At 39.0% G+C, this 16,481-nt stretch overlaps 1 protein-coding gene across 5 annotated transcripts in view; it reads right to left on the bottom strand.

The window, feature by feature from the left end:
* The window catches only part of NCOA2 (nuclear receptor coactivator 2), a 194,337-nt gene that overhangs the window by 77,990 nt on the left and 99,866 nt on the right, over window positions 1-16,481 (bottom strand). For all 5 annotated transcript variants that reach the window (XM_060243657.1, XM_060243660.1, XM_060243659.1 and 2 more), the window contains 2 exons: window positions 10,081-10,185; window positions 9,243-9,415 (listed from right to left, as the gene is read on the bottom strand). In XM_060243657.1, coding sequence (XP_060099640.1) covers window positions 9,243-9,415; window positions 10,081-10,166 — 259 coding nt within the window. In that variant the 5' untranslated portion in view covers window positions 10,167-10,185. The remainder of the gene's footprint in view (window positions 1-9,242; window positions 9,416-10,080; window positions 10,186-16,481) is intronic.

The raw sequence follows: 16,481 nt of genomic DNA, 5'->3' as shown, positions 1-16,481 counted from the left end.
GCGGGGGCCATATCAAGATCCCAGAGGGCTTCTATCAGGCTCCTGAGCAACTGGCTGTCTGCTTCGTCTGCCTCTCTCTTTTGCTTCCTTCTGCATCACAGCTAGCTTTACCAGGCTTGCTCAATCACAAAGCAGAGCTACTGAGTCAAATCTCTCTTCTTTTCCCCTCCTGGTCCCCTGGGGAAGAAAGGAAAGAGCCAGAGCTTCCTTTGCCCAGTTCCCTAGATCCCATGGGAGAGACACAAAGAAAGCACCTTTAAGACCAACAAGTGCTAATGTTTTAAACATGTTTTATTTTAAGTATTTTTTAAAAAAAAATTCTTTAATTGTATTTGTCTGTGTTCTTTATAAAGTTTACATCTCTGCTACCTGGCATTATATTTTGTGACAAACCTGGCCCTGCCCAACAAGGTGTTATTTATGTCAAATCCAGCCCCCATAACAAATGAATTTGACACCCCTCCTCTAGCTTGTTCTCACCTCCCAAGAAGAAATCTTGCAGCTTGCAAAGTGAAAGCAAATCAAACTTCTTCAAACTGTCTCTGTGCCACTGTAACTTCACCAGCAAAGGTTTTACTTTTGAAGGTAGAATCAGCATTTTCTGGCTGTAAGCAATCCAATCCAAGAAAAAAAGCTTCCTATCCTTCTCCCCAATCAAACCACACACACACACACACACACAATCTCCCCCAGCCCATGACCTCTCCCAAAATATTATTCCAATTACACATAATTCAGTGGGTGCAAAGTGAACAGGGAAGTTGCATGGCCAAAGAGCATGAAACAGACTTGGAGGAATCTCTTCCCCCCCCCCTCTCTTTTTTTTTTTTGCATCAATAAATCCACAGACATTGAATGCCTCCTAAAAGCCACTGGAAACATTCTAGTCTATTGGATTGGAGCACTCTCTTCCACTTTTTTGCAAAATATACAGGAAGGCAATTGTAAGCCACCCTGAGACTTCTTAAAGTAGAGAAAACCTACTATTCTTCTTGAGAAGTAAATTATGCTGATTTCAGTAGCTCTTACTTTCAGGTAAACAGACACTGTAGCCTGGATTAGATTATACTTGCTGAAAAAATCTCTCAGTTGCTCTACAATATGTCTATACAGTGAGTCAATGGTGGCTCCCTTAGAAAACATAGTCAGCACCATGTGAGACCATTTAGAGCAGTACCCCAAGGAAGATGGCACCTAGATATTTTTGCAGTAATTGAAATAAATTCAACTGAACAGGAAGCATAATCAAAAGTTCTTTAAAATCTAAACAAATTCCAAATGCAATTCCAACTAATGTTTAAATTATCTCACAAGAAAACCAAGCTATAAATCTCTGTCAACATTAGGAAAGCACACACAATTTCATACTTGCTGAGATTGCTTATGAATAACTAAAATTTTAATTTCACCATTCCCAGAAGAAAAACTGACATTTTACAATGAAACAAAAGTAAAACTCTGTGAATTAGTAACCCTTGAGGCACTAGAGCTGTACATTCAATTGAAATGGATAACCCTAAAACTTTGAGACTCAAGTACCTTTTTAAAACATATCTGTCTGCTCACTCAAATGAACACCCTTTTTTGTATCTCCACTGATCAATTGCACTAACACAACAATCCTGTAAGATAAAAACAACAACACACATGCATACACTCTCACATATTTCAACAGCAGCTTTGAAATATATTCATTTTTAAAAAGAAAAAGAATGTATATACATTACACAATACTGGAATTCGGAAATTGTTTATTTTAGGCAATAATTTTCCATTAAATAATTTGCATATATTTTTATATATGAACATTAAACATTCAATTCAATAGTACATAGTAAAGTAGACTTAAGTTGTCTCACTTCTATAAGAAAGGAAGCTTGGTAGTATAAAGACAGTTCTTGCATTACATTTTTAAGTCACACAAATACTACTGGAAGTTCCAGTAATGTCTTTAAATAGGAAAGGTTCACATGTCTAGTTCCAAGAAAGACATGTACTGCTAAGTCACACGGCTATGGATTTTCTACATGCCAGTCCTCTTATTTGAAAGTAAACATACGAGCCTTGCTATGTTACATTTTTAGATTAGACAGCACTCTAATAACTTTAAAAGTAGCATAAATGTGGTCCCAAGCAAAGGAACTCTGAGTTATATTAATATAACTCAGAGTTATGGATGTGGAGCTCAGTGGCTGTTCACTGTAATTTGGTGTCAAACAGACCTCAACAAGTCCCATAAGAGGGGTGAGAAAAGCTATCTAAGGGAGTACAACAGATGCATTAACAACTGCTATATGGGTGCCCATGACTTATGATTACATGAGAATCATCCTCAGCAGCCTGTCATGTTAATATGACGGTATCTCTTGCCAGTCCAAAGACAGGATCCCTGAAAAGGAATTACACTGCACAACCATAGAGTATCTGTAGACATTCTGTACCTTCCTCCACTGGAAAAAAAAAAAGAATGCCCCAAACACAAAGCGATGATGAGAGAAGTAAGTTGACTGAAAAGGCACCGTGTGCTGGGAAGTTACTGCATTAAACAATAGTAGCTGTTACCTTAGTGCCTTTACATTATCCCAACACACAGGTAGCATTCTGACAGTTAGTGTAGTGCAGTGGTTAGCCTACCAAACTAGGATCTGGAAGACCCAGGTGTAAATTTCCACTCTGTCACGGAAACTTGCAAGGTGACTGTGGGCCAATCACACAAACTCAGTCTAGCTGACTCCACAGAGTTGCTTACAGGGGTGTCGAACTCATTTGTTTGAGGGCCGGATCTGACATAAATGAAACCTTGAGGGGCCAGGCCATGTCGGGTTGGGCCAAGCAATGTTGGGCTGGGCTGTGTGTGTCCCTATTTAAGATTAGGTAGCAGAGATATAAATTTTATAAAGAACACAGACAAACACAAACATATATATTTAAAAAACTTAAAACATGCTTAAAATGTTGGTCTTAAGGATGCTTTCTTTGTATTTCTCCCACGGGATCCAAGGAACTGGGCAAAGGAAGCTCTGGCTCTTTCCTTCCTCCCACAGGGGACGGGGGGGGGAGCCTCAGCCAATGGAGAATGTAGCTCCTGAGCAATTGAGCAAGCCTTGCAAAGCAAGCTGTTATGCAGAAGGAAGCAAGATATAGGGAGAAGGCAGCAGATGACAGCCAGTTGCTCGAGGGCCTGTTAGGAGCCCTTATGGGTGCCTGATTCAGCCCCCCAACTGCATGTTTGACATCCCTGGCTTAGAGGATGAAATGGAGGAGACAATACAGTGTAAGCAGCTTTGGACACAGTGGAGAGAAAGGTGGAGTCTAAATTTACAAAACTAAGCAAAACTGTTCTCACTAGGTTTTGGTGACAGGGATTACTTTTTTTTAAGCCTATTTAAAATGTGTTCATGTATGACCCTTACTATTTATTAACTTCAGTAAAAGAAATAGTAGGTAATTAAGCAAGACCTCAAGGATACAAAGGTGAACATGTGTTATCAGAGCTAAAATGAAGACTTGTAACTGCTTTTCAAGTACTTATCAGTTGCCTAGGTCTGTCTCACTAGGTTTTTAAAAGCGTAAAACATCCATCTCTTACCATTGTTCATTTTCAACTTAATTTCATATGAAATTACTACAGTGGTTAACAGTCTGATGTATAAGACTGTTTTGAAAATAAAAGCTGAAAGTTGAAATATGAGCATTAACTAGATAACTAGGCAGTTCACTGCTGCATATTTAACATGCTGACCATTGATCCTGTTCAAACTTTGTACTGACAGAAAAGCCAAGGCCAGAGAAGGCCAGAAAAATCAAGGACGGAGAAGAAGAAAACTGCAGATTTATACCCTGCCCTTCTCTCAGAATCAGAGACTCAGAGGGGCTTACAATCGCCTATATCTTGTCCCCCCAGAAAAGACACCCTGTGAGGTGGGTGGGGCTGAGAGGGCTCTCACAGCAGCTGCCCTTTCAAGGACAACTCCTGCGATAGCTATGGCTAACTCAAGCCTATTTCAGCAGCTGTAAGTGGAGGAGTAGGGAATCAAATGCAGTTCTCCCAGATAAGAGTCTGTACACTTAACCACTACACCAAACTGACACATAAAATTGCATTCACAGCGCAGATCAGACAACTGCTCACTAGCAGTTGCTCTGCCCCCTGGCTTCTGCTTTCCCTGGCTTAAGTGATCAATTCCTCACCAGTTGCTGCGTGGATGCATGTTGATCTGCAACTCCCTCCAATTTCCCTCGTAGCTTCTGGATCACCAAAAAACAAGAGCAGGAAGCCATGAGGGAAATTTGAGGGAACCATGGATCAAAACGTGCCCACACAGCAACTGGTGGGGAATTGATCGCTTGAACTGGGAAAAGCAGAAGCTGGGAGTAGAGCAACTGCTAGTGAGGAATTGGTCTGTGTTTTCTAAGGCCTAAATCAAAACACAGCCTTATAAACCATGGAAATCTCAGTTTCTCTTCTAAAAACAGTAAGGCTCATATCCAGACTTAGTAAGGCTCATATCCAGACTTCATGAACAGAAAGGAGTTTATAAAAGAGGTTTTTGGGTTTTTTTACTAATTCCCCTTTCCTGATCCATCCTCCAACAAAAACAGCAAAACAGTTGTTCCTCAAGTTTCGAAGGATTGTGGGAAATGGCATAATGTGCAATGCAACGCACAGCTGTGAAATCAGAAACCTTTTCTTGCAAAAATACAAAACTTAGAGAGCAGGCTTAATCATAGTTATGATGCTTACTTTAAACTATGTCAAATCTATAACAAAAAATCAGCAAAACAGACCAATGAGAAAAATGTCTCAGAAGCCACTTAAGTGGTCTCATGTATAAACAAATCCACTGTATGGCACTTATAAGTCAATAGGGCCATTGGCTGCAAACATTATAAATGATGAGAAGCTGCTCAAGAGATTGTGACAAATCCTTTGTTTCTTGCCTTCTATTCCAATGGAAAGAGGCAATTGCATGTTGCACCCGTCATCACCTAACTGGTCTAATTTCCGAGTAGGGTCTAAGGAACGTAACTGAAGATTGACAAGGAATCTTGTCCTGTAAACAGGGTCTAGTTGTGTCTGCTCGTGAGTGTGGCTTGGCTGCAAAACGTAATCTGATCTACAATAAGGGACTGATAAAGATCTACTGAGGTGGGATACTCACCCTGCTATAAATGCTCGGTAAGAAAAATGGAGAAGTTTCCTTGTCCCCTTTCCAAGGAGGGGACAGGTTTTATGTTCCAAATACTAAGAGATGATGTATTAACAGTATGAGTTCTACAAACTTCTACTGGCCCTAGTGCATGAGGGGAGAGGGAGAAAGGAATTCCAATATGGTTTGATGAACAGAGTATCCTCTGACAACTGTCTGCAGGGACCCATTGTCAGTTGAGAAATGAACCTCTTCTCAGGGGCTGCCCCACACTGTGAAGAAAGACTGTCCTATGTAGAGGCTGCAGGGAAGGGGAAGGAAAGCTGAAGTCAAAGGGGCAGATAAATGAAAGGAGATAGGGTTGCCAACTCCAGGTTAGGAAATTCCTGGAGATTTAAAGGGTGGAGTCTAGAGAGGGTGGGGTTTGAGGAGGAATAGGACCTCAGGTACAATGCCATTTCCTACTGGGAAACCACTGCAGATCACTCAGATTTACAACTGCTCTCTAGATGACAGAGATCAGCTCCTCTTTAAGTGTAGGGGGGAGGCAATGCCTTCACTTGGGTGGGTGGGAAGGCTGTAAGGGTGGCGGGCACTCGCCCAGAGCCTCCTTCTAGAGCCTGCTGTATTTTTCTTCATATCAGGCCTTGCTCCAAGGGTACACATAAAACCCTAGTCCATGAGTAGATCCTGGCATACCTATATTAATCATATGTTTCAAAGCTGGCATGGTAGCGAGGAGGAATTAGGTAAGCTGCTCAGTTTTACTGGTAAAGACAAGTATATTAATTTTGTATTTGTATTGGATTAATGACATAACTATTCAAATAACCAGGAATTTTCTTCTAAAAAGAAAGCATTCCAAGAACAACTAAGTGTTGGTAGAACGAAGCAACATAAGAAAACAGGGAGATCTACTGAAAGTGAGAGAGAAAAAATAACAGTACTATGATGCCATAATAAACCAATTATGATATACAGTTAGACCAAAAATATTTTTGGTGCTACTGCCAACCTTCGCCTGGAACAAGTCTGCCTCAGGGACATTCTTCATGCAGCAATTGTAAATATTGTTGCTATACAACTAGAATGAGGGATTTTGTTAATCCAGTTGTTGGAAGACTATATGAGCTCAGTAATCTTATCAATATTCCATTGGCCATCTTTGCAATAAGTTCTATATAGACAGGACTACCAGAAATCTTGAAGAGATCATTGGTAAACATCCTATGAATCAGCCCCCAGGAATGAGGAGCAATTTCAGTAAAAAGTACTGGCTGAAATTCTCTCATAATGCTAGGAAACAGGAATATTGTTCTTTTTTGCAATTCACAAAAAGTCAACATTATAAAGAAACACTTTTACTTGAAAAAAATACGTCAGGAGGACTTTGACTATATTCAGTCAATACCTAAGGAGGTAAATAAAATATTGGATCTGTTCTCACTAATATAATTATCAGATGCGTTTTCACTTAGTTATAGATGTATGCTTTTCAAAGGAAAGCAAACACTCTAGAGATATAGATCAATAAACATTGTAGGAGTTAGTAAATTACAATTGTTTTGGGGGGAAAAGGTATCAAATAAAGTTGCCAACTTCCAGATAGGGCCTAGAGATCTGATGTCCAGACTACGGAGATCGATTTTCCTAGACAAACTGGCTGTTTTTAGATGGTGCTCTATGGCTGAGGGCTTTTGCTTCCCCTAACGCTATCTTCCCCCAGGCTTCACCCCCAAATATCTCCAAAAATTTCCTAACCTAGACCTGGAAACTCTAATGTCAAAGTTGCTGCAAATGCTTTTTGTTGGACAGCATCTTAATTTAGCATTTCTTAACTTCAGCTTTACTTATTTTGCTATGAATAATGGTTGCAGTTATAAGTGGCTTACAATAACTTTTTTTTTAAGTTTTGGTTAATTATGTTAAGAATCAGCTTATGAGAATTTTATGCTTGAGTTTTTTTATTTTCTTAGTTTATTTTCTCACTTAATTTCATTAGGTTAATTTAGTTTAAGTTCCTTAGAGAACTAATGTTTATATTTCAAATATCCTTTTGAATTATTTAAATACCATTATAATAACTGGGTTTTGTTGTTGTACATATATATATATTATTATTTACCAGTAGTACAATGTACATATATATATTTTATTATTTACCAGTAGTACAATGTGTTACTGCAGTTAATTTTGTAATCTAACTATTAGTTATGTAATTAACTATTATTTATCTAACTATTACAGCCCCCAGCTGAAGAGCTAATTGCTTAACACATGTTGGGATTTGTATTTCAGAAACAAATCTGTATCCTACACCTGTATGTTTGAGCTCCTACTAGTTTAAAGAATTCAAAAAGGATATTATAGCATTGGAAAAAGTCCAGAAAAGGGCAACTAGAATGATTAAAGGTTTGGAACACTTTCCCTATGAAGAAAGGTTAAAACGCTTGGGGCTCTTTAGCTTAGAGGAACGTCGACTGCGGGGTGACATGATAGAGGTTTACAAGATTATGCATGGGATGGAGAAAGTAGAGAAAGAAGTCCTTTTCTCCCTTTCTCACAATGCAAGAACTCGTGGGCATTCAATGAAATTGCTGAGCAGTCAGGGTAAAACAGATAGAAGGAAGTACTTCTTCACCCAAAGGATGATTAACATGTGGAATTCACTGCCACAGGAGATGGTGGCGGCTACAAGCATAGCCAGCTTCAAGAGGGGGTTAGATAAAAATGTGGAGCAGAGGTCCATCAGTGGCTATTAGCCACAGTGTTTGTGTGTGTGTGTGTATATATTTTGGCCACTGTGTGACACAGAGTGTTGGACTGGATGGGCCATTGGCCTGATCCAACATGGCTTCTCTTATGTTCTTAAGAAGGAATCAGGTTCACATTCTCCAAGCCATTTTTTTTTTTAAATTTCAGCTTCAGAAAACTCACAAATGCCATTTCACAGGCTGCACATGGAACATTTCCAACACCTTGCAGTAATGCTTTTGGGGGACAATACACATGATGTTGTGGCCTAATCATTATGCACTTATCCTTTCATCATCCTCAGTGTGCTCTTTCCCAGTGCTTCTTTTCTCTGGCCTTTTAAGTTAAAACACAGACAAGAATGTTATGAGGTTCTATGGATAGGAAGTGACACACTATCAGTACTCACATCAGTACCTTTTCCCTTTCCTCAGTCCTTCAAAGTTGCCACTTCCCCTGTTGTGCCACTGGAAGGCTTTTAAAAACAATCGGTATTTGGTAACTCCCAAACTGCTATAGCACTACAACAATATACTGCAGCAATGTACTAGTTTTTCTGAATTTCTGGTTTTCATTTTTTTAAAAAAGTCTCCAGCCTTTTCATTGTTCTACAACAAAAAAGGGTTACATACTTTAAAAATAAAATAAAATTAGAGCTGGAAATTCAGCTTACATTGTTGCAATGTGCCATTACAACACTAGTGATCTAGCAACTTCCACTTTTTTAAAAAGGCCAATAAAGGAAGAAGATGGGGCACTACAGGGGCTGAGGCTAGAACCCAGAAAACTACCATGTGAATGGTGCTGTGAATATTTATGCATGTACAGTATAACAAGAGCTACATGGAAATTTTTTCCTCTGAAAGGAGTCATAAAAGAATGGCAGTCAGCAGCTACTGGGTCACAGGACTGCAAAAGATTTTCAGTATGTTGCAGCAGATGTTTGTGACTTTGTGAAGAATAACAGAGTTCTTATGACACAAGTTTTCAGAGTTTAGTGTGTCCAAACATACCTACATATAGATACGGGGGGGGGGGGGGGGGGGATGGAACTATAGAGCAAAAAACCATGTTGGGGATAGAAGGTTTTTGACACTTCTAAACAGAAATCCTTTCACAAAAGATAAACTGCAGGTAGACAAGTCGGTCTACCAGAAAATTCAAAAAAGAACAGAAGAATAGCTTCTATTAGGATCAATTAAAATTTCAGAAAGCAGTGCACGAGCTTTTGAGTTCCCCATAATTCTTCAGAAAAACAGAACAGGCAGAAAGGGAAAAAAAGTAATTCAAAGTTAAGACGTATACAAATATTAACGCACTGGGAAACACTCTCCTTACCTTGTTCTTTTATCTGACGAATCTGCTTCACAGTTTCTTTCAAGATTGCACATTTGTCGGGTTTGAAGTTAAAGTTGTCAATATCATTAAAATTAGCAAAAATCAGCTCTGCAAGCTCTTCTATGTATTTATTCTCTTGTTCACGATTACGTTTTTCAGTGCTTCTTTTAGGACTGGAAAACATTTAAAATTATGAGAAATCTAAGTAAAAATAGAAATTATCACTACCACCAAAGTACTGAAATGCAGAATAACCTGCTCAACTCAAGAGAGATGTGCACAGGCGTCTGAAGAGCATGCACGTACAAAGTTACCTCATACAAGAGACAGAAGGCAGTTTGAAAATTAGTGTGTTCTTGGACCTACTTTTATGAATTAATTCTGAGCTGAGCTATAGTATTATCTGTATCTGGGGCATAATGCGATGATTGGGTGGGGGTTGGGAGTGTAATTAAACCACAATGATTTAGGATACTTTTTCTTGCAAATTAGAAACATTTCAAAGAATCAGTATTATAAGAACACAATGTTATTTTGGAGAGTGTTTATTCACATTTTTTAAAACTGTAAATGATTCTTAGATATCACCAGGTGTCTGATTTTCAAGACTTGCTGTCAATGGTTCTTGAATGCTTCACTTTTTTGCTTGGCTGTATTAACTGTGTTTTTCTGCGAACTACTGTGATCCTTTAAAAATGTTATGAGCTGCACTGAGGAATGTTTTAACAAATAAAAATTATATGAAACTGCTTAAACCATTCCATTATTTCTATACACCCCAACAAATTCATATACAGTGTTTTAGTTTATCAGGTTTTAGCATAACATTTTAATGTACCTGGGTCCAAGCTGATCAGGACATTCCTTGCGTTTTCTTGACTCTGCCCTGGCTGGGTCAGAAGAGTTTTCGCCAATGCCACTCATCTTAAACACATATCAGCAACTGAAAAAAAGGAAAGCATAATACTTAAGAAACTTCTTGACGATAAGAACCCTGAGGTTACATACAAATTAGCAAAATTTGGCTGGCTTGCCTCAAGAATAAGAAAAACACTAATAGCTCAGACAGGAAATGGCTAAACACCTTTACCAATCTGTTTGATGTAAGTGCCACGTTTTGTTATATTTGTAGTTTCACAGTATTTTATGCTTTTTTATCTCCCATTTTATTGTCATTCAATTTTAATTTTGTATGATTTTACCATTTTAAATTTTGTATGATTTTACCATTTTAAATGCTGCCTTAGGCTGTGAATAAACTTTATTGAAAGCATAATACTTAGCTTCAGAATACATGGTTCTTTTTTTCTCCATGGATGTTTCAACAATTTTCATTAGTCATTTCATCTCATATTTTTAACTGTCCCACCAATTTATAAGTCTGGAATGAAATTGGGTGAAAATGGCTGCCAGTAGTTTAAGACCTAGGCTTAACTTTCACTCCACTCCTATTCCAGGGACTGAAACTTGGCTATGAGCCTTTTGGCCTTGATGGACCATTCCAGTGGACTGCAATCCAGCCCAGGAGATCTAATGTACTTTTACCTTTTATTTACACGGCATTTTGTGTATTGAAACTGTATTGATACGGGACCAATTATTATGGAAGAAAATCACAGAACAAATAGCCCAATCGGACATTAACCCTAAATCTACTTCTTTTGAAGAAAAATGGTTCCCATTTATGGAGTATATTTCAGCTCATGATATCCTATCAGGCAACTCAACTTATAGACAAATTCTTTCTCTCTAAATCTTTGAATAGGAATAAATATTAATCTTATTTATACCTTACTTCTTTTAGGATTTTTTATGTTATTCTTAATTCACTTTCTTTCTTATTTCATATTTCTTATCATCATCATAATATTTGGGGTGCAGTCAGACAGCCTCAGAATCAGTTTTTGAAACAAATGTTTTGTGTATTATTTTGGTTAGTAAACTTGGTTACATGAAGTAGGCTTTTACACTTGATTATATCATTATGTTGAATTTTTATAGTTATATTATACATTATTTATTGTGCTTATATGCTTAGTAATTTATATTGGAGGTTGTTAAAATGTTTCTCCCTATATCTATTCTGTATTGTCAATACAGGTAAAAAATAAAATGAAAACTTTTAAAAAAAAGAAACTGTATTGATGTTTTCTGTAACTCACTTGGTCCTCAGTGGGGAGGAAAGTGGAGTAAAAAAATATCATAAATAAGACTCAGTTCAGATTTTCCATCCAACAAAATTACCTGTATTCATGTGTCCTACCAGAATAATTTCTATACTCCCAGGAAAGGATTTTATTGCTAGTGTCCCTTTTATATTAACTGGTACATAGCTCAACCCGAAGCATTTTCCTCTACAACCCCAATCTTCCAACAGTAAGAAAAAACACAACAGAAGTAGAATTAATGTAGATCATAGAACCACTGCATTAAAGAGTTGTAAGGGACCTCCAGGGTAATCTAGTCCAACCCACCAGAGAAAATTCACAAATACCTCCCCCTACTTTCACATAATCAGCAATGCTGTCAGATGGCTATCTAGCTTCTGTTTAAAGCCTCCAAAGAAGAAGAACCCACCATCTCCTAAGGAAACCTGTTCCACTGAGGAACTGCTCTGTCAGGAAGTTCTTCCTAATATTTAGCTGAAAACTCTTGATTCAATTCCAATGCAGTGGCTCTGGCCTGACCTTCTGGGGCAACAGAAAACAACTCAGCACCATCCTCTATATGACAGCCCTACAAGTATTTGAAGATGGTGAGCATTATCACCTGTCAGTCCTCTCCTCTCCAGGCTAAAGATACTCATCTCCTTCAACCTGTCCTCATAGGACATGGTCTCCAGACCCCTCACCATTTTCGCTGCCCTCCTCTGGACACAATATGCCAGGTCTTCTAATCAGAGCAGAGTAAGTGATAGCATCACTTTGCATGATCTGGATACCATACTTCCATGGATACAACCCAAAACTGAATTTTTAGTCGCTGCATCACACTGCTGACTTATGTTCAGTGTATGAGCCACTGAGGCCCCTAGATTTTTTTCACACATATTACTGCCATGACAAGCCTCCCCCATCCTATAATTATGAATTGGATTTTTCCTATCTAAATACAAAATTTTACATTTATCCTGCTAAAATTAATTCTATTTGTTTTAGCCCAGTTTTTCAGCCTGGCAAGATCATTCTGCATCCTGACTTTGTCTTCTACTGTACAAGTAGAAGAAATTCTACTTGTGCTTCAAGAAATTCTTTGTTTCTAACTTTATGCTTCTTTAAAGCTTTTCAAAATGTGTGACTAAGATGTATCTTTAAACAGCTTACAAAATATGAAGAGTTTTCTTTTTGTAGTTACATTAATTTAGCAATCTATGCTAAGTTTTCAAGTTAATGAAAAAAACAGAATAATCAATATGTTGACCTGCGTTTGTGATAAGACAGGGGATATAGTTCAGTTCATATACATATGACTAGCAGCACATCTTGTCATTTGCTCTAACCGTGTGTCTATACATTAAGCTGATTAAATGGACTATGTGGTGAGCCGGTGTAGGAAAGTATTTAGAAGTGAAGAACTAAATAAGGTACAATGCGTTAAATCTATGGAGGGTATTCTCATACTTGTTAATTTACTAGACACAACAGCACATGTTTGAACAGTGCAGTTTCTGTACATTTGTAGTTCTGGGCATGCATCTTTAACAATCACCATCAGAATATCTTAGCAAGAATCATTATGCCTTATGTACCATACAACAGTGTAGAAGGCAAGCACATATGAACATATGAAGCTGCCTTATACTGAATCAGACCCTTGGTCCATCAAAGTCAGTATTGTCTTCTCAGACTGGCAGTGGCTCTCCAGGGTCTCAAGCAGAGGTTTTTCATGCCTACTTGCCTGGACCCTTTTCAGTTGGAGATGCCGGGGATTGAACCTGGGACCTTCAGCTTCCCAAGCAGATGCTCTGCCACTGAGCCACCGTCCCCCCACCGTTTCCGACTCTGGGGTGACGTTGCTTTCACAGCAGATGTTTTATGGGGTGGTTTGCCATGGCCTTCCCCAGTCATCTACGCTTTCCCCCCAGCAAGCTGGGGATTCAATTGACCGACCTCGGAAGGATGGAAGGCTGAGTCAGCCTGGAGCCAGCTACCTGAACCAGTTTGTTTAGTCACTATCATTTACATTTTGTTTAGTCACTATCATTTACAAATACATTATCTGGGCACAACCTGACAACATGGGGACGGGCGGCAGATGTTTTTGTGTGTGAGGATGGTTAATATAGTCATTTGTGTCATCTTTCTGGTAATACCTAGTAAAAGACAATATGGGTGATTACAGACTGGCACTTTGGGCCATCTCAGAGACGCCTAAGAAATCGACCCAAAAAATCCTTCCACACACAAACATCTGATGCCCATCACCCCGTTCTCCCGTGGCCTCAGAGCGGCTCAAAAAGCTACAGTCAAAGTGGCAGCAAATATTTGAGCTGCACACCAGTCGCCTCCTCAGCGCCTGGAAGCAGAACGGTGCAAGTGAGGCGCCTTGGTGATGTGAAACTGCCAAGCCACTCCAAGCCATTTCTGGCTTTAAAAAAAAAAAAAAACTTGCCAGAGCGCTTGAGTGCATGAGCACACCAGTGCTTGACTCTTTGGGGGAGAAAAAGAACAGTCTGGCTTCTGAGTGCCTCTACGTCTGAATCCGCCAAGTTGCCTTGCAGATGGGATGGGACTGCCTCACCAGGGAGCGTGTGGAGGCTTCAGGGCAGCTATTTGTGGGCCAGCCCAATTTGGGCCACCTCCAATCTGCCCCTAAATGATCGTCTGTTAGCAGCCCTTGTGACAAGATCCTATCATATAAAAAATTTTCTTCCCTTGGCAAAAAGCATCCTGACAATTGGAGTAGAAATTCTTACTGCAGGATCAGCATCACACAGGACTTTTTTTGTGACTGTTACTGAGTACCAGAATCTTTTTTCAAGACTTTTACAAGTCCTGAAGGCGGAATTGGTAAAACTGGCACAACTTTATAGGAGTACTGGTCCCTTTTTTAAATTGCTGCTATCACATAATGGTATTATTTTGCTGTTTGTTACCAGACAAGAAGGAAAAATAAAGCAACCCCATGTGGAGGCAGTTGTGCCTTCTCTGAAAGTTCTACTTTCATTGCACAATTTCACACAGCTGTGTGGTAATATCTGACATCCATGGAATTATAAAAATACAAATAATAAAATCCAAAACAAATGTTTAGTTAATGCCAAGGTAAGAACAGAAGTTAATCAAATAAGAGCTCCAACTGCAACACTGCAAAATGTCATAGAAAATAAATAGTCTTGCATTGGCTAAGTGCTTCCTTACCTGTACTGTAGTTGCACAAATCATATCAGCCATAACAAATTAATTAATACTATTCATAACAGAAAATCATTGGAAGTGTAATGCATTATCTTACTTGAGCTGTAACCCTGCCAATACAAGCATAAAATCCAGTACCAAAATTTCTAGTATTTCCCTTCACATCCTAGGATGATTATTTAATGTTCTTTTTAAAAACAGTCTATTGATTTTCAGAAAACTTTAATATTTTTACAACATCTGTATCTACTCAAAACCTCCATTCTACACAATCATCACTATTCATTGCATGAAATAAAGGCTCTTTGCTAGCAGCTCGTGTCTACAGATACATTTGTAAGTACACACAGCTTACTGTTACCTACTTTCAGAGTAAAAAAAGTTTAACACAAAGTCATAGGGTTATGAAGTAATGCTTCCTTGACACACAAGGCCTACTACACTTAAACCTAAGATGGCATGCTCAGTGGATCCCATATGGCTCCCAAAAAAATTTATATAACATGTTACATATCAGGGGTGGCCAAACTTGCTTAATGTAAGAGCAACACAGAATAAATCTCAGATGTTTGAGAGCCACAAGACATGAATATCAGATGTTTGAGAGAAGGAAGGAAGGAAGGAAGGAAGGAAGGAAGGAAGGAAGGAAGGAAGGAAGGAAGGAAGGAAGGAAGGAAGGAAGGAAGGAAGGAAAATAGAGAAGAGAGAGGGAGAGGCAAAAGAAAGCAACTTTAACTTGCATTCTCCAAGCCGCCAGCTGGCTTGGCAAAGTGATTTAAAGAGACAAATGCCTTCTCCAAGCCAGCTGACATGGAAGTGGGGGCTTCAAGAGCCACACAATCTGTGTGAAAGAATCACATGTGGCTCTCGAGCTACAGTTTGGCCACCCCTGGTATATATGAATACTGAGTGCTATGTCTGAGTACACATGTTCCATAACTATTGTGAGCCTTGGCACTTGTGAAGAGGATACACACACACATGTGCACTTCTAGCACCTAGACCACTGTTTAAAGAATAGAGTGGTCATCCAGGAATATAGAACTTGGTGAACCCTGATTTAAGCAAATCTGAAGGTAGAACCAGGGACATGACACTCAAGAGGATACCAGAATCCTTGTCTATAATCGAAATGGTCAGGTAGATTTAGTATCAAAGTTCCTGCTGTTGCAAGACAAATTGTGTAGAAACTTTTACCTGAATCCTTCCTTGTAGTTCTAGAACATTTGGGGCACAAAGTTTTAAACCAAGGGGGTACATCTGGAATCAAGGGGGGAAGCAGGCCTCTATGGGCCATGAGAGAAACCATACTTGGGGCCACAGCAGAAAAATGTGATTTGCTCTCACTATACTGTCCTTTCTCAGCCACCATGAATTTAGTGTTATCATGCCATGCATTCCACCCAGTACTTCACATTACTGGCTGCCACTGGTGAGGGCAGAAAAACTATTCTGATAAGTTTACCTAAGATGATTTTTTTTAATTTTATTCGATTTATATCCCGCCCTACCCCACCGAGATCTCCCCACTAAGATGATGGGGAGATGTGACATTTTTACTATATTGTGTTGATTTTTACCTTACTTTAACTGAATTTTATTGTATTTTATTGCCTTTTTGTTAATTTTACTATATTCATTATGTTGTGAGTTGCTATAAGGCAAAGCACCCCGATTCCTCCCAAGGGTTAATGTAAATAGTAACAGGCTTATTCCATCTTGCAGGTGTTGCTAATTGGGCCTCTCTGCTTACATGGCCCTTATCATCTCCAAGGCCAAAGTTAGGAATGCAATAATTCATGAGACCTGTGCCCCACAGAATGGGAGGGGGGAATCAGGAGTGATAACTTTCTAGAGGATTTCAGCAAAAACATGTCTTGAC

This window comes from Heteronotia binoei, chromosome 7 (assembly GCF_032191835.1).
Source record: "Heteronotia binoei isolate CCM8104 ecotype False Entrance Well chromosome 7, APGP_CSIRO_Hbin_v1, whole genome shotgun sequence".
Taxonomy (NCBI): Eukaryota; Metazoa; Chordata; class Lepidosauria; order Squamata; family Gekkonidae; genus Heteronotia; species Heteronotia binoei.
This window is presented reverse-complemented; position numbering and strand designations above follow the sequence as displayed.